Below are 23588 nucleotides of genomic sequence, written 5' to 3' on the forward strand. Positions count from 1 at the left end.
TTTTCTGATGTGTTCTTAATCCTATCCAATGCTTCTTATCTCTCATATACCCCTTTGACAAGTCAAATCTACCAGTAAACATCCATAAACACTCCTATTTTCACATATCACTTACAAACCCATTTTCTTCAATCCCTAATATCTCATTCATAACTTAGTTTTAATCAAATATATCATTTCTTTAATCTTACATAACACTTAAGTTTGCAAGAACCAACCATAATCGAAAGGAAACACTAACCAATTAAAATTTTACCTTTGCTATGAGGGAGAGATATTTCCGGGAAGAAGAAGAAAAGAGAGAGATGGTCTTTTTCTCCCTAAACTCCCTTTTCCCCTTTCTTTAATACTTTCTAGAAACTGAATTTAAAATTCATTTTCCCCTTAAAGGACCAAAATGTCCTCTTAATTCATCTATTGCTACAATTTAGTTCAAAACACTATTCCAAATCATTTTCTCATCTTTTACCAATTATTCAAATAAATCTTAAATTTGTAATTTTTTTAGTTTAGTCTCCGACCTAATATTTAGGGTATTACAGTATTTCTAACAGAAGGATTATGACGTCAAGATAGTGCTTGAAAATATTATAATGTCTAACTCAGACGATTGTCAACATTTTAAAAGAAAATTGGGAGATTGGAACATATGAATTGTTGGATAATCATTTTGTAACTTTTAATTGTCGGAAGATTCAATAAAATAGCGTCTTATAGTCGAATAACCATTTTGTAAATTTTAATTATCGAATGACTCAACAAAGTTGCACGCCCAATAGCTGAAGTACCATTTGTATACTTTACCCAAAATAATATTATTTTTTCAATAAAAACACACTAAGAATAGGTAAAATTTTATTTATTCAAGTAAAACATGAAGGAACTTAGACAAGACTTTCTAAAACGGAACACAAAATTAATTAAAATAAATAGAAACACGACACAGAGTGATTGCAGTTTCACAGACGACCAAGAGAAAGTTGTTTTATTTGGGTAATACAGGCATCGGCTCTTTCTCAACTCCCCATTAATGGCAATCGAATACCTTGATAACTCATCAAGACAGTTTCATTGGCTGCGGTTTCCTGGGAAATCCAATCACCAAAACACAATATTGTTTTAAATCAGCTAGCCTAGGTGGTTTTCTTTGGTGGGGTATTGCCAGTTTTCCAAGTGAAACTGGTTAAAAAATCTGGAATAGAAGCCCCTGCAACTTCATGGATTGGGATCGCATCTGAAATTTCTTTCAGATCCTCTTTTGTCAGCTTCACTTTCATCGATTCTATGTTGCTATCTAGATTTTTTATCTTGGTTGTTCCTGCACAAGTGAAAAAGTAAGTGTTAGACTATGATCCTTTTTGGTTCAAGATTTTTCTGGTCATTTAATCCTAGTTGAATATATCTGCATGTTGTTATGTTATTCTGACTCTTCATTTTCTTTAAGTTTTCTAAACTTACATGAAAATAGTGGGACAAATTCGCACATAATCATCTCAGTGTCCAACACTTGTACTAAAATCCTGGTAACATAGCATGTCCATGTTTGACACCACGGATTCGAAGTTAAAAATGATTGAATGTGACTTACCAGGAATAGGGACAACATCATCCCCTTGATGAAGAACCCAGGCAAGTGCAAGTTGTGCTGTTGTACATCCATACTTTTCAGCCAACTTCTCTACTTTCAAATATAAGATCCTGTTTTTTTCCAAGTTTTCTCCTTGAAACCTTGGGAATAATGTCTTTAAAAAGTAGACATTTGTAAGCAGTTAATCAAACTATTTGACATTGTACAAGATTCTAAAACAGAAAAAGGGGAAATGAAAAAAAAACATAGAATAAAATTCGAATATATGTATAGAATTATAGATATGACCTATGAGGGTATGATCCTCCATTTAAATGAAAAAAAAAAGGAACTTAGAAGAAAAATGGAGTGTATTTGTGTCAAACAAATATTTATATCGAGCACTCACAAAACACTTAGTAAAGTGTAGGTTAAAGCCACAATAAGGTGAGTTTCCATACCAGATTACTATTTTCAGAGATAGCCTCGTTTGCTTTTCCGGCAAAGAAACCAGCACCAAGGGGACAATATGGAACAATCCCAATTCCAAGTTCCCTACATTGTTGAGTATATGAAAAGCTTTAAAATATTTGAATATTTCCATATTGAACACATATCCATATCCGAATCCGGATAACATTAAAGTTTTGATGATTAAGGTAGAAGAAAAACCTGCAAAGGGGAACTATTTCTTCCTCAACATCACGAGTCCAGAGTGACCACTCGATTTGCAAAGCAGTTATGGGATGAACAGCATGTGCCCTCCTTACGGTGTCGGGGCTAGCTTCAGATATACCGATATACTTTATTTTTCCTTCTTCCACCAACTTCTTCAGTTCTTCCATCTATCATATATAAAATAAATAGAAATATAAGTATTCGAATACGTATCATACCCAAGTATTCGAATAAGTATCATACCCAAGTATTCGAATAAGTATCATACGCAATACTTACAGTATCCTCTATAGGAGTGTTGGTGTCAACTCTGATTATATAGTAAAGATCAATGTAATCCACGCCAAGTCGTTTAAGGCTACCCTCAATGGAAGAACGCACATATTCAGGAGTGCCATTGACAACGAGGCCATGTGGTCCCATGCTTACGATGCCGAATTTCGTAGCCAACTGCACCTTCTCTCGCGGTAGATGCTTCAATGCCTGCAAAAAAAACGGTTTCCCAAATTCTTTAGTTAAAATCTGAATTTTTTTTATTTAATAATCTATTTTAGTGATAGTATTCATCTTAAAAAAAAATTTGTGTCAGTATCATTCAAAAAATTTATTTTGTTAATGTATGCATCCATCTTAAAAAATATTTGTGTAAATTACAAGTTTAGTACTAAACTATCATTTTTGCTCTATTTTGGTTATTAATTTTTTTTTTGCTTCAAAATCATACATAGTGTTATGTTTTAATTTCATTCCGAACACCCACCGTTAAAACTTTAACAGTGATAATGATGTGTTATCATGAGGTAATTATAATTAAAAAATATCACGTTCATAATTCTGTTACCTTTTAAACTATGAGTGACAAAAATAAAATCAAAATATAATATTATATATGATTTTAAAATATAATAATTGCGTGATAAAAACGGAATAAATGTAATAATTAAAATATTATATGTATAATCTACTTAAAATATTTCTAAATCTACCACTGTATTTAACTACCCAGGAATAACAAGGAAGACATAAAACCGTTCAGATTCGATATACTAAGAAAACTCTCTCTCACGCATATCGTCGAACGTCTAGTAAACATGAGTGTTGTACTAAAAGATTGTTTACCTTCCCGACCAGGACTTCGTTAGTTGTACGGCCATACATGTCGGCTGTATCGAAGAAAGTGATTCCTCTTTCGAATGCGTGCTTAATGATAGATATGCCAACTTCATCCGACACCGAACCATGGTAAAATCCTGACAGACGCATACATCCAAAACCCAACTTCGAAACCTGCAAGCAAGAATAATGAGCGGTTTTTAATACCGTGTTCTTATTCTAATATGTGTTTATATGATGATATAAAGAAGAACAGAATCTAGACCTCGAGTCCTTGAGTTCCAAGTTTCACACGAGGAATATGAATAGCCATCTTTTGTTTCCTTCTCTGTTATCTGAGTTTTGCAGTGGAGGATTTCCTGATTATTTAACAACAGAAAACTTTCCATTAAAAATTATTTGTCAACTTTGTGACGCCACTAAACATGTCAGCCCATACGTACTATTTTTGACTAATTCCGTAACTGAACAATATGCATTTAAAAAATAATTAAATATTTGAAAATGAGGCAAAGAATGGTAAAAAAAAAAAGTGTTAAATGTTCTTGTAATGTGCTACCCGAGAAACACACACTAACGTTGGAAGACTAAATATTGTTTCAAATTTTTGCTAAGCGCCAATGGAAATTACTCCCATTATTCAAATACGAATTAAACATGTTACTTTAATTACTTATAATATTTCGTATATGAAAATTACTAAAAAAAACTTTATTTAAAATTTACAATTTATTTATTAAAACTAATTTAAATAATCACCTAAAATCATAATATAATATTTTAATATTAAATTTAAATTTGATTTTAAGCTGTAACTAGACAATTCAATACGATTTCATATTAAAGTAAAACTGCCTAATTCAAAAATCAACCAATTAACTTTTAAAGCATAATTTAATAAAATATTATTTGTTCATATTACTACTTTTATCTATTATTAACTTTATTAAAGTTGTTCTAATTTACTATTACAAACTAGTTTATAACTAATTTATTAGGGTAATCAAAACATTCATAATATATATGACACTAAGAAGCCAAAATAACATCATAGATGTCTTACTAGTACTGTATGTTGGTATGATTTCCCAAAAAATGATGCTCGTGTTGCTCCTCACTTCACGCCCTTATCCTTTTCTTTACCTACACGTAAAATCATCACACGCTAAATAATACTTGGTGAGACATTATAACTCAAATAAAATAATTTAAAATATGAAAACGATATAAATACTCTGTATAATATACTTCGTCATAAAAATAATTAAACTTGTAAAATCAATTCAATAAATATCATCTTCTTATCACATAACCTTAAAACCAATGTGTCATATATAAATAATCATGGCAACCAATTGCCAAATCGAAATCATCAGTAAAATACTACTTTTATTTAATTTCATATCCAATTATTATATCCAATAAGTGCCAAACTATGCCTTTTTCTTTTAAAATAAGTGCCAACGTTTTTTTTCATTAGAGTGTCTAATTTTATAAACGTTACTATTTTAAGTGCTCAGACCGATAATGATATTAGTTTTCCCTATCACAATCTCATAATTCTAAAATTTTTATATAAAATTAAAAAATAAAATTATATATTTTTCTAAAAATAAAATACATAAATTTCAAAATAACCCCTAAACTTTAAAAATCTTAATTTCAACCTCTAAACCCGCACCGACCGCCATCCTTTGTCGTCGAAGAAGCTCCACCCGACCTCTCCTCCCCTCCCCTCAGTGACCAAAACCCCTATGAAATCGTGACCGATCGACTACAATCGACGTTTTAAATTCCGCAAACCCTATGATGAAAATTGTGATCCCACACGATTCTGATGGTAAATCGGTGACAAATACAACAACATATAACTATGGTGATGACAAGGACTATGTCGCGACGGTAGTTGTGGCCGGAAATGGCGACGATGTCGAATTAAAGTTAGGATTTGAGATTTTATGATTGTTTTATAATATAAGAAAAGCATAGTTTTTTATAAATATAATACTTTTTTTAATATGTTTTTTTCAAAAATAAATTTTAAAATTATCAGGTTGTGACACATGTTACATAATGGTCAAAATTAACGGCGTTGATGGCTCGGGCACCTAAAGTACTAACGTTTGTAATTTTAGGTCCCGGATGGACAAAAAAATAGGCATTTATTTAGCACAAAAGATATAATTTGGGCATTAAACCTTTTAATTTTGGTTCTCAAATTAATTGAAAGAGTTTGCTAGGCCCCAGGGTGTAACTAGGGGTGAGAGTTCGATCGAGTCGAGTCAAAAAATTTTAAATTATTCGAGTTGATGAGTCTTATTTTACAGCTCGGAGTTGACTTGAAATTTTTTTCGAGTCGAGTCTAGTCGAGTTTATAAAATTCGAGTCGATTCGAGTCGAATTTTCGAGTTTGTGTTTAAATTTAATTATCAATATTTATAATATTATGATATTATTTGATTTCAATTTAAATAGTTTTTTATGATCATATACAATACATATATATATAATAATCCATTCCTATGTGATTTTTGATTAAAAAAAATACAATACATATATATTTATTTCATGTGTGATATACATATATCATACAGAATTGAGGAACATGACTCAAACTTGAAAATTCATCCACTAATTACTAAAAATTTCGAGTTATTCGAGTTGTATTTTACAACTCTATTTGAACTTGAATTTTTTTCTAGTCGAGTTTATAAAATTAAAACTCAAAGTCATTTGAGTCGAGTTTTTTCGAATTGAGTCGAGTCGAAAAAATCGATTTTTCGAGTCGAGTAGAGTTTTGCTCACCCCTATGTGTAACCCACCTATTTTGAAGAAGTTTGGGAAAATCATTCCCTCGATCCTCAAACTTTCTGCATTAATTTGATTCTGATCATTTTACTATTGTTGATTATTTAACTTAGTCATTCAATTTTATTTTTATTTTAGATTGGTCCTTTTTTATATTTATCCTAATTTATTTTAATTTGCGTTTAGCCTTTAATTTTAGCCTTCAATCTAACTTACCTTTTTTTTTATTCTCAGGTTTCGTTTGGTTAAGGTCTATTCTGATCAAGGCCCTTAAATTTTTTAAAAATTTATTGTATTTTATTTGGTTATCATTTTTATTTATCTTTTCTCTTCTAATCATTTTAATTTTGAGATTTATGGTCGTTTTTTTTTGTTCTTTCTCATTTTTAAAGTATAAGCAGGATTTTTTTGGGATCTCAAATTAAATCATTTTATTTTATTTTCAGGACAACACCACAATCCTTCGCTTTCGATTCGCTTTGATCACGAGATTTATCACGATCTAAGCGACACCATTTATACAACATATATATTCAAAGCATACGTGTTGTATAAATGATGTCGCTTTGAATATATTAACATATACAATACCGAAAGGGGGTTGTGAGGTGCTAATCCTTCTGTAACACCCCAACTCGTACCCGACCCGGATACGAGTCCGAGATGTCACATTGACATTTCAAAACCTTTACTCTTGTAAAATAACTAAACATTTGAACATGTATTAAGAAAATACGATCATATACTGTTCAATTGTGTTTGGTATGAAATTTTGAGATAAAAATATATTTATGAACAGTGACATGAATAGTGCTACAGTATATCGATGAACCAAAATTTCGAAGCAAAATTGTGCATTGATGCACTGCTATAGTGCATTGATGCACTGTTATAGTGACTTTCGTAAAACGTTCATAAAACTCGTAAAAATTTAACCGTTCATTACTATACAATTATCATTTACATAACACGTTTAAAACATTACAAAACTCAATCGTATGACTTTTCAAAACCAATTAGAACATATCGGATTTAATCCTTTATTTACATGCCAACCACTTTTCTTATTACAAAATACATACTATACATTTCTTTTCTGATCTGATCTTTGGAAAGGAGAATTGGACTGTCTTGCATAACTTTTATCAATCTTCCTCTTCTCGGAACCTAAGTGTAAAACAATCACACGCTAAGTCATTAACTTAATGAGGCATGAAAACATATGATATTACTCTACTCATATTAATGCATAAACAATTAATACTATCATATCATATAAAAGCATATACCATTTATAATTCTTATCAGTACTCATATTATTATCACTAATTCCTTTATATCATGTAAGCATATACTGAACCTTTCTATACTCACCATCGGGCATCCATATCATTTTACAACAGAGCACACATAATATCATATCAAGTTATTTATTGTCTTTAAAGATCATGTATTAGCCCATGTATACTTTTGAGAACTAAGGTATGTGAGTACATTGAGGTTTTGCACCACTATGCTGTCACCACATCTCGTATAAATGTCCCAAAGGACCTATCCAGAGGTCATAAAGAACCTCGGCAATTGTCCATAGGTCCCAAAGAACCTAGGTAAACTGTCCATATGTTCCTTAGAACAAAGGTATACTGTCAATATGTCCCGAAAGACATAGGTAATTCTGTCCATATGTTCCGTAGAACATAGGTATACTATCCATATGTCCCGAAAGACATAGGTAATTATGTCCATATGTTTCGTAAAACATAGGTATACTATCCATATGTCCCGAAAGACATAGGTAATTCTGTCCATATGTTCCGTAGAACATAGGTATACTGTCCATATATCCCGAAAGACATAGGTAATTATGTCCATATGTTCCGTAGAACATAGGTATACTATCCATATGTCCCAAAAAAATAGGTAATTCCTCGACTCTTGGCATGCTAACTATATCACTAGCTCACATATTACATAACATGGGCATTATCATTTATAACATTTTTGTATTCATATCATTTTTCTTATAATTGCATGTTCCTTCTATTCTGTCACATACCACATTTATGTGTAAACATATATCTCATATGAATAACTCATAACTCTTTTATTTCGTATCTTCTTATCATTTATCATATCTCCTTATCATGTATTTCATGTCACATATCTTATATCATTTCTCATATTCATATATATATATATATATATGTGTGTGTGTGTGTGTGTGTGTGTGTGTGTGTTCACTTTCACATATCACATATTCCTATATACACTTTCATGTCATTCATTTCATTCTCTATATCCTTATCGCATAGCTTCTTATTTCTCATGTTCTAATGTAAGCACATATATCATGTCTTGTTTACTTATGTTCACATATTCACATCACTTATTCATATCATCTCTCTTTTAATCCCATATTTCCCCTTTTCTGTCACATATCACATGTGCACATAATCAAAAATTTTACTTTTATATAATTCATGTCACTTATGTTCACATAGCTTGTATCACTTTGCATGGTTTCACATAAACATATGTATACATCACATAGCACCTATAAACTCATATATTTCATAGTTCTTTCACATAACACACCATCATATTTTCATATCATATATCTTATAATAGATTCTTATATCATCTCTTGTTTCCTTTATACCTATTCACAATCACACTTGCATATACTCATACAAATCATGTCACACATACAATAACATAAGTATAATTTAAATTTCACTCACCTTAGCCTTGCTTTGATTCGATCCTAATTCTTTGATTGTTCCGAAACTTTTTTAGGCTCAATTTCTACATAAGCATAATTTCTGAGACAATTATCAGAAGCCTAAACCTTATAACTTGATGTTAATAACTCAGGCTAATTTAATAAAACAAATTTCAGCTTTTCCTTTTGGAGTGTATCGATGCACTATAGGTGCATCGGTACACAAAATAGCTTTGAAATATCCATGCATCGATGCACCCCTTTAATGCATCAATGCACCTACCAGAAATCACTGTTCATTGCACGAAAATTCACTCTTTCAACTTCAATTCTTCAAGTTTCATTCCCTTTCATTTTCTTAACTCAAATATACATGCTTAAACTCATTTCTATCTATTTATTTCATCTTAAACCTCAAAATTCTATTCTCCATATAGAAATCAATAATCATACCAAAATTTCCATGTTATTCAAACTTAATTCTAACACTTCTAACTTCTTATTCTCATAGATGACAAGTCAAATTATCCTCCAAATTCATTTAAACCTTCTTATTCAAAATTTCACTTAAAACCCCATTTTCTTTAATCTATCATAACCCTTTATCTTTTGATTTTAAGATAACTTAAACTTTCCTTAAGCTTAGTTATCATCAAAGGATCAAAACCCAACCTTTAAATTAACAAATAATCAACTAATGAGGAAACTTACCTTTTGCTTGAGCTTTTACATGGAGAAGAGAAGAAGATGAAGAAGAGAATTGCTTGGAAGCTTATCTCTTCAATAATTCTCCACATGGGTATTATAATACCCATTAATTATTATTTAATTATTTTCCTTGTTCAATTACTCATTTGCCCTTTGTCTCCTTTAATATTTACTAACAACTATGTATTTATTGATTTATTTATGCAGGCATTGTATTTATCTTTATTTTTAATTTTCTTACTGCCGGAGGTCTTCCACGGAAGTTGCTCTTAATCTGGCGTTGGGGGCAGCCTACTACCCCACCTCCCCCTTACCTCATTGCATATGGGAATAGGGTTTTGTTGTTGTTGTTGTTGTTGTTGTTTTAAGAAAATTTGTCCTCGAATTTTCATTTCACATATTGATAAGAACATATCTCCTAATGTTCTTATGTTGTCTCCTTTACTTACTCTTTCCTTCATTTAGTTCTTCAACTAACTTTTTCTTTTATTCATTCATCTACTGTAGTTTATCATATAAACAGTAACCATTAACCTCATCAATTTCTGTCTTTTTCTCCTTCGATTCTGTATTTTTCTTTATACCTTCATATCATGTCACTTATCACATAAATAGTAACATCCATTTCCATTACTCAATATCATAAATCCATCTCTAATTCCTCATAACATTAACCAAATTCTTATTCCATCATCATTTGACCAAAATACAACTTTAAATCTTATTCAACTGTGATTAAACATATACTTTATAAAATTAAACAATTTTTTTCATCACCTTGCATACTTTTCGTATTTCTATATCAAACTTGTCGTCTACACTTCCATATAACCTTTATCATAATTAACCCTTTAATTTTCTTTTTCCATTTAATTTCCTTATCTTTTACTCCACCATAAATCAAAATCTCCTTGTAACATATATCATATCTTTTCTTCAGACTCTCATACTCTTATCATATCGCTTATACTTATTACTGATTATCGATCTTCATCGCATCTTTGTAACTTTGATAATTCTCTTTATTTATACAGAACCTCTTCCTTTACCATCTCTTGTACTGATACTTTCTTCCTTAATTTTATACAAATACTTATTCATAAACTCTTCTTATCAATCCTTAGCTTTACTCAACTATATGAATCTTCATTTCCTTCACTATATCACATTCATATAATCAACACATTTTTCATCATGTAATCTTATTAGCTAATGCTAACTCTTTCTTCTATAGTATAAACCCTTATCATGTCCACACTAATGCTTATACATAATACTATCCCTTTATTTCAAATCCATATTTCTGATTTCATTCATCTTATAAACGTATCACTGATGCACTTATTATTGAACTCTTCTACAAATTCTAACCACGTCATTTGATCTTTTAACGTTCTTATGGTGATATTTGTTCACCATATTCTATCTTATCCATGTAATAATTAAATCTCTCAATTTAACTTCACCACTTTGGAGAAATGAAAACCTTCTAACATTATCTTCATATCATTTATCCAAAGGTCTGTAACAACAGAACCTTTGTAACATCCTAAATCAGGGTCAGTGACTAAATTACAAATTTTAAAAACTATGTGCTCGATTTCAAAATAAGTTAAAAGTTCATGGATTTAATTGAAGAAAGTTGATGTTGGATTTAATGGTAAAGTTTGGAAATAACAAGGGTATTATGGTCTTTTCTAAGAGAAGATTTTTTTTATTCTCTTTTAAGGGATATAAAAACGTGGGAAAGGAGATAATTTCTCCAGAGTCTTCTTCTTCCTCTTCTCCACCGTGAAGCCTTGTATAAGGTAAGTGGGTCTTCAGTTGGTTAATTCTTTCGTTTTAAAGCTTGTTTTGATTCTTGGGATGTTAAGAAAGATTAAGGAAAGCTTTAGGTGGCTTAAAACTCAAAGATTAGCAAGTTATGAGAAATTAAGAAAAATGAGTTTTTAAGTGAATTTTTGAAATAGAAGGAGTTAATAGATTTTGAAGTTTAATTTGACTTGTTAAGGGTTAAATTAAGAGATATGAAGTGTTAGAATTGGAATTAGAACACATTGAAAATTTAGTGTGATTCTTGAATGCCATGTAAATGATGGAATTTTGGGTTTAAAGAAGTGATTATAGAGTAGAAATGAGTTTAAGTATGTGTATGAAAATTAGGAATATTAAAGGGAGTGAAGTATAAAGTATTGAGCTGAAAATGAAGTGATTTTCGAGCTAAAAATATGATTTCTGGGCAAGGGGAATCGGTACCCATTCAAGGGGAACCGATACCCCTTCAAACGAACAAAAATTTCCAGAATGTCATGAGGGAATCGATACCCCATAGTAGGGAACCGATTCCCCCTAAAGGAAAAATGTGAATATTGGTTTAATAAGTTTGTTTAAGTTGCTAGTATCCAATTACAAGGTGTAGGTATCTAATGATTGCCTCAAAATGTACAATTATGTAGATTCTGCACGTAAAGCAATTCCGGAACATTTGACAAGTAAGATCGATCAAGGGAAAGATAAGAGATTGGAATTGACTAGTGAGACCAAGGTGAGTGCATACTAGTGATATGTAGTGTTTAATGGAAATAAGACTTGCGATGAGTCTATTTCCTAGAGTAATATGCATGAAGACATGGACATGATTATGTGTTGTTATAATTATATGTGATTATATGTATTACATTGATTGTATGTATGCATGACTAAAGATAATGATATGCTTTGTATATGTTATGTGAGATATGAATATAAAATCATATAAGAAGTGAAAAGAATTACATGGAAATAGACTATGTGATTACATGCAACATATGATATTAGATATATGTTTACACATACATGTGGTATGTGACAGAAGAGAAGGAACATGTGATTATGAGATCAATGATTACACGTACATGTGATACGTGACTGAAATGAAAAGATATGTGTTTATAAGAGAAAGAATATGAATAAATAATGTGAACTGTTATAAATGATAATGCCCATGTTATGTGATATGAGAGCTAGGGGTATAGTTGGCATGCCAAGGGTCGAGGGTTTACCTATGTCCTTCGGGACATATGGACTGTTTACCTATGTTCTTCGGGACATATGGACTTTTTACCTATGTTCTTCGGGACATATGGACTGTTTACCTATGTTCTTCGGGACATATGGACTGTTTGCCTATGTTCTTCGGGACATATGGACTGATTACCTAGGTTCTTCGGAATCTATGGACTAATCCTTCGGGACATTGATCGAGCTGTGGTGACATCATATGTGTGCACAACCTCAATGTACTCACATACCTTAAGTTCTCACTAGTGTACATGGGCTAATAAAGTGATTAAACAAGCATACTGAATGTGATATATACGATGGGTTTATAAATGGTTATCAAAGGTAAGTGGTTTGAAATGTGTTACATGAACCATATGATGTTATGTGTGTTTCTTAATGATAATGATGGTATATGTTTATGTATGATTTATGTTATATGAAATATTATATGTTTTATATGCCTCACTAAGTCAACGACTTAGCGTGTGATTGTTTCACACGTAGGTTTCGAGAAGAGTAAAGAGTAATGCAGAGCAAGACAGGTCAGTTCTCCTTACTAAATGTCAGATCAGAAAATATATGTACTGTATATAGAGTGTAGTTGGCATGTAGTCTAAAGATATAAATTGTATGAACTCTGATATATTTTGTAAACGTTTTGAATAAGTTAAATGTTATCAAAGTTTTTAAATTACTCACTATTTTATACGAATAAATGTTTGAAAAGTCAATGTGACACTTCGGACTCGTATCCGGGTCGGATACGGGTTGGGGGTGTTACATTTAATGGTATCAGAGCTACGGTTTAGCCGATTCTAGGCTAAAAAAGAAGTCGAAAGTGTTTTAAAAAGTGTATATGCCAACACAAAGTGAAAAAAAATTTTGATCTGATAGGGTAAGGAGTGTGTTGTCTTGTTAATAGAGTTAAATTTTTATGTTATATAAGATAAGTGAATACTGAGAATGAGTTATGATATATATATATATATATATGTTTATATAATATGATAGATGATATGTGAACATATACAGATGACATACGTTATATGATATGAATTGGATGATCATATGCACACGTGATATGTGATAAAAGTAAGGATATGAGTACATGAATATATGAGAGCTTCCAAAGTGAAGCACAAGGCGATAGACCTGAAGGTAATAGCATCCACCTGCCCTGGCCAGGCAGGGAGAAGAGCGAAAACCTCAGGGAATGCCTGTATAAGATTAGAGAATGATTCATGATGTTGAATGATATTCCGATGTGTTTTAAATTGTATACTTTGTTAACTCATAGAATGAATGTATCGAATAGAGTTAAGTGCACCCGAGTTCAAGGGTGAATTTGAGAAAGGTTCTGTTGCTACAGACCTTTGGATAAATGATATGAAGATAATGCTAGAAGGTGTTCATTTCTCCAAAGATGAGAAATTAAATTGAGAAGTTTCGTTACTACGTAGATAAGATAAAATATGGTGAATGAAAGTGTCACTAAAAGATCTAAGTATGTGGCTAGAATTGTAGAAGAGTTCAAGAATAAGTGAATCAGTGACCAGTTTATAAGATAAATGCAATTAGTGTGATGAATTTGAAACAAAGAGATAGTACTGGGTATAAGCAAAATGTGGATATTATAAGGGTTTGCATTCTAGATGAAAAGAGTTAGCGTTGGCTAACCAGTTTATGTGACGAAAAGTGTATTGAAATTAAAGGATTTGAAGATATTATTAAGATAAGTTAACCGAATATGAAACGGATATGGATATAGTTGTGTATCTCGACCATGTAAATGTGATGTAGTGAAGGAGATAAGGATTCATATGGTTAAGGAAAGTTATAAAGTAATAGAAAAGTTTAAGCATCAATATATATATCAGCAATCAGTTTATAAGATAGAGAAAGTTAGAATGCTTAAGTTTGAAAACAGAGGAACCGTAACGTGTAGGGATATGAATGTAGTTTGATAAGTCGAAGAAATTATTGTTAAGTTATTTGAAGGAAAAAATGATGTATGTGTGAGGTATGGAGGGTTTGTGCCTAGACGAAAATAATATTATTCATGTTAAAATTGTTCTTTTCAAGAAGTGATGAATTGTATTAAAGATCTAGAGAGATCTCAGAAGAATTAAGAGAATTCATATCTCATAAAAATCGACATTATCGAAGAGAGACATAGATTATGATTGTCAATTACAGACTCGGTTTGAATTAGTTGTATTCCATAGAAAAGGATCAAAACTTGATGAAAGACAGATACGCTTGAATAGTAGAGTCTGGTACTAGATGATTAAATAAGGAGTTAAGAATGAATATGAAGTTAAGTCAGAAGGGAAAGTAATGGATTGGATTAAAAGTTCTGCTAGAAAATAGGTAAAGTAGAATTATTTAAAAAGGATCAAGTGATATAGGTGCATTGATGATTGATTTATAAGATAAAGGAAATTGTAATGCCTGAGTTTGAACCTAGGAATTGCATTGTGAATGAGTAAGAATGTGAATTGAATGAGTCAAATAAATTAATGCTGAGTTAGTTCGACTGGAAAGAGTAAAGGAGTAATATGTTTGAAGGAAGTCAAGTATGTGTGTATTATGATTTGAATAATGACTTCATGAAGAATAAGGTATGTGCAAGGAGTGTTGATTATCAAAGTTATGAAGAGATGATAAAGATTAGTAATCAGAGATGAGCATAAGTGAGAAGAAAAGAGTATGTGAGCATGAAAGAAAATATATATGATTTGTGTATAAGGAGATTTTGATTTTTGAATGAATAAAGGAATAATGGAATAAGGAAATGAAAGGAAAAAGTTTAAAGAATCAGATGTGATAAAGGTTATGTTTTTTGGTCAAAGAGATTTAGTCAGAGGAATAAAGAATAATTTATATGTATTAAGGAAATTTAAGAAGTAATTAATCGTTGATGGAATAAAAGTTCATTATTACTGCAAGGTAATTAAAGATTGATAAGGAATTTGATTGATTGATGATTTTGAGTGATAAGAACTGGTGATATTGGTTATATGATAAGTGACATGATAAGGGATGTAAAAAAAAGTAGTTGAAGAACTAAGGGAAAGAAAGATTAAGTAAAGGAAACAACATGAGAACATTAGCAGTCATGTTCTTATCAATGCATGCAGTGAAATTTCGAGGACGAATTTTCTTTTAAGGAGGGGAGATTTGTAACATCCTAAATCAGGGTCAGTGACTAAATTGCAAATTTTAAAAACTATGTGCTCGATTTCGAAATAAGTTAAAAGTTCATGGATTTAATTGAAGAAAGTTGATGTTGGATTTAATGGTAAAGTTTGGAAATAACAAGGGTATTATGGTCTTTTCTAAGAGAAGATTTTTTTTATTCTCTTTTAAGGGATATAAAAACGTGGGAAAGGAGATAATTTCTCCAGAGTCTTCTTCTTCCTCCTCTCCACCGTGAAGCCTTGTATAAGGTAAGTGGGTCTTCAGTTGGTTAATTCTTTCGTTTTAAAGCTTGTTTTGATTCTTGGGATGTTAAGAAAGATTAAGAAAAGCTTTAGGTGGCTTAAAACTCAAAGATTAGCAAATTATGAGAAATTAAGAAAAATGAGTTTTTAAGTGAATTTTTGAAATAGAAGGAGTTAATAGATTTTGAAGTTTAATTTGACTTGTCAAGGGTTAAATTAAGAGATATGAAGTGTTAGAATTGGAATTAGAACACATTGAAAATTTAGTGTGATTCTTGAATGTCATGTAAATGATGGAATTTTGGGTTTAAAGAAGTGATTATGGAGTATAAATGAGTTTAAGTATGTGTATGAAAATTAGGAATATTAAAGGGAGTGAAGTATAAAGTGTTGAGCTGAAAATGAAGTGATTTTCGAGCTAAAAATATGATATTTGGGCAAGGGGAATCGGTACCCATTCAAGGGGAACTGATACCCCTTCAAACGAACAAACATTTCCAGAATGTCATGAGGGAATCAAATACCCCCATAGTAGGGAACTGATTCCCCCTAAAGGAAAAATGTGAATATTTGTTTAATAAGTTTGTTTAAGTTACTAGTATCCAATTACAAGGTGTAGGTATCTAATGATTGCCTCAAAATGTACAATTATGTAGATTCTGCGCGTAAAGCAATTCCAGAACATTTGACAAGTAAGATCAATCAAGGGAAAGATAAGAGATTGGAATTGACTAGTGAGACCAAGGTGAGTGCATACTAGTGATATGTAGTGTTTAATGGAAATAAGGCTTGCGATGAGTCTATTTCCTAGAGTAATATGCATGAAGACATGGACATGATTATGTGTTGTTATAATTATATGTGATTATCTGTATTACATTGATTGTATGTATGCATGACTAAAGATAATGATATGCTTTGTATATGTTATGTGAGATATGAATATAAAATCATATGAGAAGTGAAAAGAATTACATGGAAATAGACTATGTGATTACATGCAACATATGATATTAGATATATGTTTACACATACATGTGGTATGTGACAGAAGAGAAGGAACATGTGATTATGAGATCAATGATTACACGTACATGTGATACGTGACTGAAATGAAAAGATATGTGTTTATAAGAGAAAGAATATGAATAAATAATTTGAACTGTTATAAATGATAATGCCCATGTTATGTGATATGAGAGCTACGGGTATAGTTGGCATGCCAAGGGTCGAGGGTTTACCTATGTCCTTCGGGACATATGGACTGTTTACCTATGTTCTTCGGGACATATGGACTGTTTACCTATGTTCTTCGGGACATATGGACTGTTTACCTATGTTCTTCGGGACATATGGACTGTTTTCCTATGTTCTTCGGGACATATGGACTGATTACCTAGGTTCTTCGGAATCTATGGACTGGTCCTTCGGGACATTGATTGAGCTGTGGTGACAGCATATGTGTGCACAACCTCAATGTACTCACATACCTTAAGTTCTCACTAGTGTACATAGGCTAATAAAGTGATTAAACAAGCATACTGAATGTGATATGTATACGATGGGTTTATAAATGGTTATCAAAGGTAAGTGGTTTGAAATGTGTTACATGAACCATATGATGTTATGTGTGTTTCTTAATGATAATGATGGTATATGTTTATGTATGATTTATGTTATATGAAACATTATATGTTTTATATGCCTCACTAAGTCAACGACTTAGCGTGTGATTGTTTCACACGTAGGTTTTGAGAAGAGTAAAGAGTAATGCGGAGCAAGACAGGTCAGTTCTCCTTACTAAATGTCAGATCAGAAAATATATGTACTGTATATAGAGTGTAGTTGGCATGTATTCTAAAGATATAAATTGTATGAACTCTGATATATTTTGTAAACGTTTTGAATAAGTTAAATGTTATCAAAGTTTTTAAATTACTCACTATTTTATACGAATAAATGTTTGAAAAGTCAATATGACACTTCGGACTCGTATCCGGGTTGGATACGGGTTGGGGGTGTTACAACCTTCCCCACATTCACTCTTGAGCTCGGGTGCTCATAACTCTTTTAAATATTTTGATACCTTCATTCTATTAGTTAACGAAGTATACAATTGAAAACACATCGGAATATCACTCAACATCATGAATCATTCTCTAATCTTATACAGGCATTCCCTGAGGTTTTCGCTCTTCTCCCTGCCTGGCCAGGGTAACTGAATGCTATTACCTTCAGATGTATCACCTTGTGCTTCACTTTGGAAGCTCTCATTTATTCATTTGCTCATATCATTTCTTCTATCACATATCACGTGTGCATATGATCATCCAATTCATATCATATAACATATGTCATTTGCATATGTTCACATATCATTTATCATATCATATAAACATATATATCTCATAAATAATTCTCAGGTATTCACTTATCTTATATAACATAACAAGTTAACTCTATTAACAAGGCAACACACTACTTACCCTATCATATCAGAAAATTTTCCACTTTGTATTGACATGTATACTTTTTAAAATACTTCTGACTTCGTTTTTAGCCTAGAATCGGCTAAACCGTAGCTCTGATACCATTAAATGTAAAACCACAACCCGTACCCAACCCAAATACGAGTCCGAGATGTCACATTGACATTTCAAAACCTTTATTCTTGTAAAATAACTGAACATTTGAACTTATATTAAGAAAATATGATCATATAATGTTCAATTGTGTTTGGTATGAAATTTTGAGATAAAAATGTATTTATGAACAATGAAATACGGTATGAACAGTACCGTAAATATTAATGAACTGTGTCATGAATAGTGCTACAGTGCATCGATGCATTTCTACAGTGTATCGATGCACCAAAATTTTGAAGCAAAATTGTGCATCGATGCACTGCTACAGTGACTTTCGTAAAACGTTCATAAAACTCGTAAAAATTTAACCGTTCATTACTATACAATTATCATTTACATAAACACGTTTAAAACATTACAAAACTCAATCGTATGACTTTTCAAAACCAATTAGAACATATCGGATTTAATCCTTTATTTACATGCCAACCGCTTTCCTTATTACAAAATACATACTATACATTTCTTTTCTGATCTGATCTTTGGAAAGGAGAACTGACCTGTCTTGTATAACTTTTATCAATCTTCTTCTTCTTAGAACCTACGTGTAAAACAATCACACGCTAAGTCGTTAACTTAATGAGGCGTGAAAACATATGATATTACTCTACTCATATTAATGCATAAACAATTAATACTATCATATAATATCAAAAGCATATACCATTTATAATACTTATCAGTACTCATATTATTATCATTAATTCCTTTATATCATGTAAGCATATACTGAACCTTTCTATACTCACCATCGGGTATCCATATCATTTTACAACAGAGCACATATAATATCATATCAAGTTATTTATTGTCTTTAAAGAACATGTATTAGCCCATGTATACTTTTGAGAACTTAAGGTATGTGAATATTGAGGTTTTGCACCACTATGTTGTCACCACATCTCGTATAAATGTCCTGAAGGACCTATCCAAAGGTCATAAAGAACCTCGGCAACTGTTCATATGTCCCGAAGAACCTAGGTAAACTGTCCATATGTTCCTTAGAACATAGGTATACTGTCCATATGTCTCAAAAGACATAGGTAATTATGTCCATATGTTCCGTAGAAATAGGTATACTGTCCATATGTCCCGAAAGACATAGGTAATTTGTCCATATGTTCCGTAGAACATAGGTATATTGTCCATATGTCCTGAAAGACATAGGTAGTTATGTCCATATGTTCCGTAGAACATAGGTATACTGTCCATATGTCCCGAAAGACAGGTAATTATGTCCATATGTTCCGTAGAACATAGGTATACTGTCCATATGTCCCGAAATACATAGTTAATTCTGTCTATTTATTCCGTAGAACATAGGTATACTGTCCATATGTCCAAAAGACATAGGTAATTCCTCGACTCTTGGCATGCTAACTATATCACTAGCTCACATATTACATAACATGGGCATTATCATTTATAACATTTTTGTATTCATATCATTTTTCTTATAATTGCATGTTCCTTCTATTCTGTCACATACCACATGTATGTGTAAACATATATCTCATATGCATAACTCATAACTCTTTTATTTCCTATCTTCTTGTCATGTATCATATCTTCTTATCATGTATTTCATGTCACATATCTTATATCATTTCTCATATATATATAAGGTTCGCTTTCACATATCATATATTCCTATATACACTTTCATGTCATTCATTTCATTCTCTATATCCTTATCACATAGCTTCTTATTTCTCATGTTCTCATGTAATCACATATATCATGTCTTGTTTACTTATGTTCACATATTCACATCACTTATTCATATCATCTCTCTTTTAATCCCATATTTCCCATTTTTTGTCACATATCACATGTGCACATAATCACATAGTTTACTTTCATATAATTCATGTCACTTATGTTTACATAGCTTGTATCACTTTGCATGGTTTCACATAAACATATGTATACATCACGTAGCACCTATAAACTCATATATTTCATAGTTCTTTCACATAACACACTATCATATTTTCATATCATATATCTTATAATAGATTCTTATATCATCTATTGTTTCCTTTCTACCTATTCACAATCACACTAGCATATACTCATACAAATCATGTCACACATACAATAACATAAGTACAATTTAAATTGCACTCACCTTAGCCTTGTTTTGATTCGATCCTAATTCTTTGATTGTTCTGAAATTGTTTAGGCTCAATTTCTACATAAGCATAATTTTCGAGACGATTATCAGAAGCCTAAACCTTATAACTTGATGTTAATAACTCAGGCTAATTTAATAAACCAAATTTCAGATTTTCCTTTAGGAGTGTATCGATGCACTATGGGTGCATCGGTACACAAAATAGCTTCGAAATATCCATGCATCGATGCACTCCTTAATGCATCGATGCACCTACCCAAAAATCACTGTTCATTGCACGAAAATTCACTCTTTCAACTTCAATTCTTCAAGTTTCATTCCCTTTTATTTTCTTAACTCAAATATACATGCTTAAACTCATTTATATCTATTTATTTCATCTTAAACCTCAAAATTCTATTCTCCATATAGAAATCAATAATCATACCAAAATTTCCATGTTATTCAAACTTAATTATAACACTTCTAACTTCTTATTCTCATAGATGACAAGTCAAATTTATCCTCTAAATTCATTTAAACCTTCTTATTCAAAAGTTCACTTAAAAACCCATTTTCTTTAATCTATCATAGCTCATTTATCTTTTGATTTTAAGATAACTTAAGCTTTCCTTAAGCTTAGTTATCATATAAGGATCAAAACCCAACCTTTAAATTAACAAATAATTAACTAATTAGGAAACTTACCTTTTGCTTGAGCTTTCACGTGGAGAAGAGAAGAAGATGAAGAAGAGAATTGCTTGGAAGCTTATCTCTTCAATCATTCTCCACATGTGTATTATAATACCCATTAATTATTATTTAATTATTTTTCCTTGTTCAATTACTCATTTGCCCTTTGTCTCCTTTAATATTTACTAACAACTTTCAGAAAATATCTCCATATAAATCATTGAACTGTTCAACTATTCTACTTTTACCCCCAAATTTTAAAATTTTACAATTTGATCACTAACCCGTAGTTTGGGATGTTACACCTTCCTCGCACGTAATTGACTCCCAGACCAATTAATTTGGTAAGCAGACAAACGTTTTTTATTTTAACTTTGTTAAACTAACATGTTTTTTTGGGTGTTCCAATCACTTTAAAAAAACTGGTGGTGACTCCCTCAAACTATGATTCAATACCATTTGAAGCGGAACTTTAAAGAAAGATCCACCTCCTGACCCTTAAAGACGTTTCGACAATATCTTTCAATTTCATACCCAATGTACATCTAAAGAGAACGCAAGGTACGTGAGTCTAGTCAAGTGTGCGCAATATGCACTCGAAAGTGCCTCATATAATTTGCAAATATTCACTCCACCTCATGCATGTCAATTGTACCTAAAACTCTCAATGCAACATACAACAAGCTTTATAATAAATCATGTTTCATTTTCAAATTCAATATCAACTAATTCAAATCTCATTAAACATAATTCAATGCATTGGACAGTTCATACCCGAAACCATCCATAAACTGTTTAATAAAATATCATATAATAATACTTTGGATAATTTATACCCAAAATCATTTTTAAACCATTTTGGAGAAATCATTATAATACATATAAAAAATTGATTTAAATACTTTTCTTTTAAATATCTGAGTTGACTCATCGCAAATCTTCCTCATTTCATATATATATATATATATATATATAATAGGTAAGATGCACTCACCTTGTATGCCTCACTACCGAACCTTTAATATCAACGTCATTTATTCTCGTATTTGATCCTTTGCTTTCAATTGATTTGAGATTTATCACGATCTAAGCGACATCATTTATACAACACATATATTCAAATCTAATAATAGAAATCCATAAAATATATTTGATACTTGTTCGATATAAAAATCATTTCACAACTCAATAACAACTTTAACATTTCCAAAGTGACACTCCAATTCCTTATATATTCATATTTATCTCTAGTCCATATAACTGCCATAAACTCTACATTTTAATCACAATTTATGAATTCTTTTAGAATTCATCCCAACTTTTTCAATTTATTTAAGATGATCATTTGCCATTTTACTTAATTGAAATCCAATACTCAAACTTTCAGAATTGTAACAATATATTCAATATGGTACATTCACATTTTCATATTTGTCATTCAACTCCAAAACTTTCTAATATTCATGACTTAGTCCCCAAACTTTACCAAATTTGTAATTTGGTCCAAAACAACATTCTAACTTCAAAAATCAACATTCTAATATTGAATTCCAACATACTAAATCAATAAATGAACATTTTGTACTTCAACCCTTAAGATCCTAAAAATATGTGAAATAGTCCCTATACTTTCACAAAGTTCCAAATTGATCCAAATCACATTCCAAAGCATGTAGAATCATTATAATATCAATTCTAAGCCATAAGAAATTTTTGTATAATTTCCCCTATTTATTCCTCTCTAGCCGAACTTAATTAAAGCATTAGGGCATGGTTTTCATCCAAATTCAAACATAAATTCAAGCTCCTAACATTAGTTTCATGCAATTCCAATCATTCCCATATCAAAATCAATCCAAATTCAACACTTTTCCATGAACCCATCTATTGCTGAATTGTACGTATCCATTTCTAGATGATTTTGATCATCACATAAGCTTGGAAATGAATCTACAACACCAATAACCTATAAATCAACCTTTAAATCTTCATATTTCAACTTCCCCTTCATGAACCCTAATCATGGAATCAATCTCCCAAGCAAGTTTTGCAT

At 31.1% G+C, this 23588-nt stretch overlaps 1 protein-coding gene and 1 pseudogene across 1 annotated transcript; both read right to left on the reverse strand.

Annotated features, from left to right (window-relative positions):
• Positions 1-985: 985 nt before the first annotated feature.
• LOC120179118 overlaps positions 986-23588 on the reverse strand; it is a 28197-nt pseudogene continuing 5594 nt past the window's right edge.
• On the reverse strand, positions 998-3716 carry LOC120179117 (perakine reductase-like). The gene is made up of 7 exons (XM_039184822.1): positions 3624-3716; positions 3365-3532; positions 2525-2728; positions 2240-2412; positions 2029-2122; positions 1589-1742; positions 998-1318 (listed from the first exon to the last, which is right to left on the reverse strand). The coding sequence occupies exons 1-7, from the start codon at positions 3669-3671 to the stop codon at positions 1134-1136; spliced, it is 1026 nt and encodes a 341-aa protein (XP_039040753.1). The 5' UTR covers positions 3672-3716; the 3' UTR covers positions 998-1133.

The sequence above is a fragment of the Hibiscus syriacus genome, unplaced genomic scaffold (assembly GCF_006381635.1).
Source record: "Hibiscus syriacus cultivar Baekdansim isolate YM2019G1 unplaced genomic scaffold, ASM638163v2 tig00112402_pilon, whole genome shotgun sequence".
Taxonomy (NCBI): domain Eukaryota; kingdom Viridiplantae; phylum Streptophyta; class Magnoliopsida; order Malvales; family Malvaceae; genus Hibiscus; species Hibiscus syriacus.

Excerpts from the sequence above, each read along its gene's own strand:
- LOC120179117 (XM_039184822.1), bottom strand. The coding sequence starts at position 3,671 with ATGGCTATTCATATTCCTCGTGTGAAACTTGGAACTCAAGGACTCGAG. Across the intron at positions 2,729-3,364 it reads ACGAAGTCCTGGTCGGGAAG|GCATTGAAGCATCTACCGCG; the intron begins GTAAACAATCTT and ends TTTTTTTTGCAG. Across the intron at positions 1,319-1,588 it reads TGATGTTGTCCCTATTCCTG|GAACAACCAAGATAAAAAAT; the intron begins GTAAGTCACATT and ends TCACTTGTGCAG.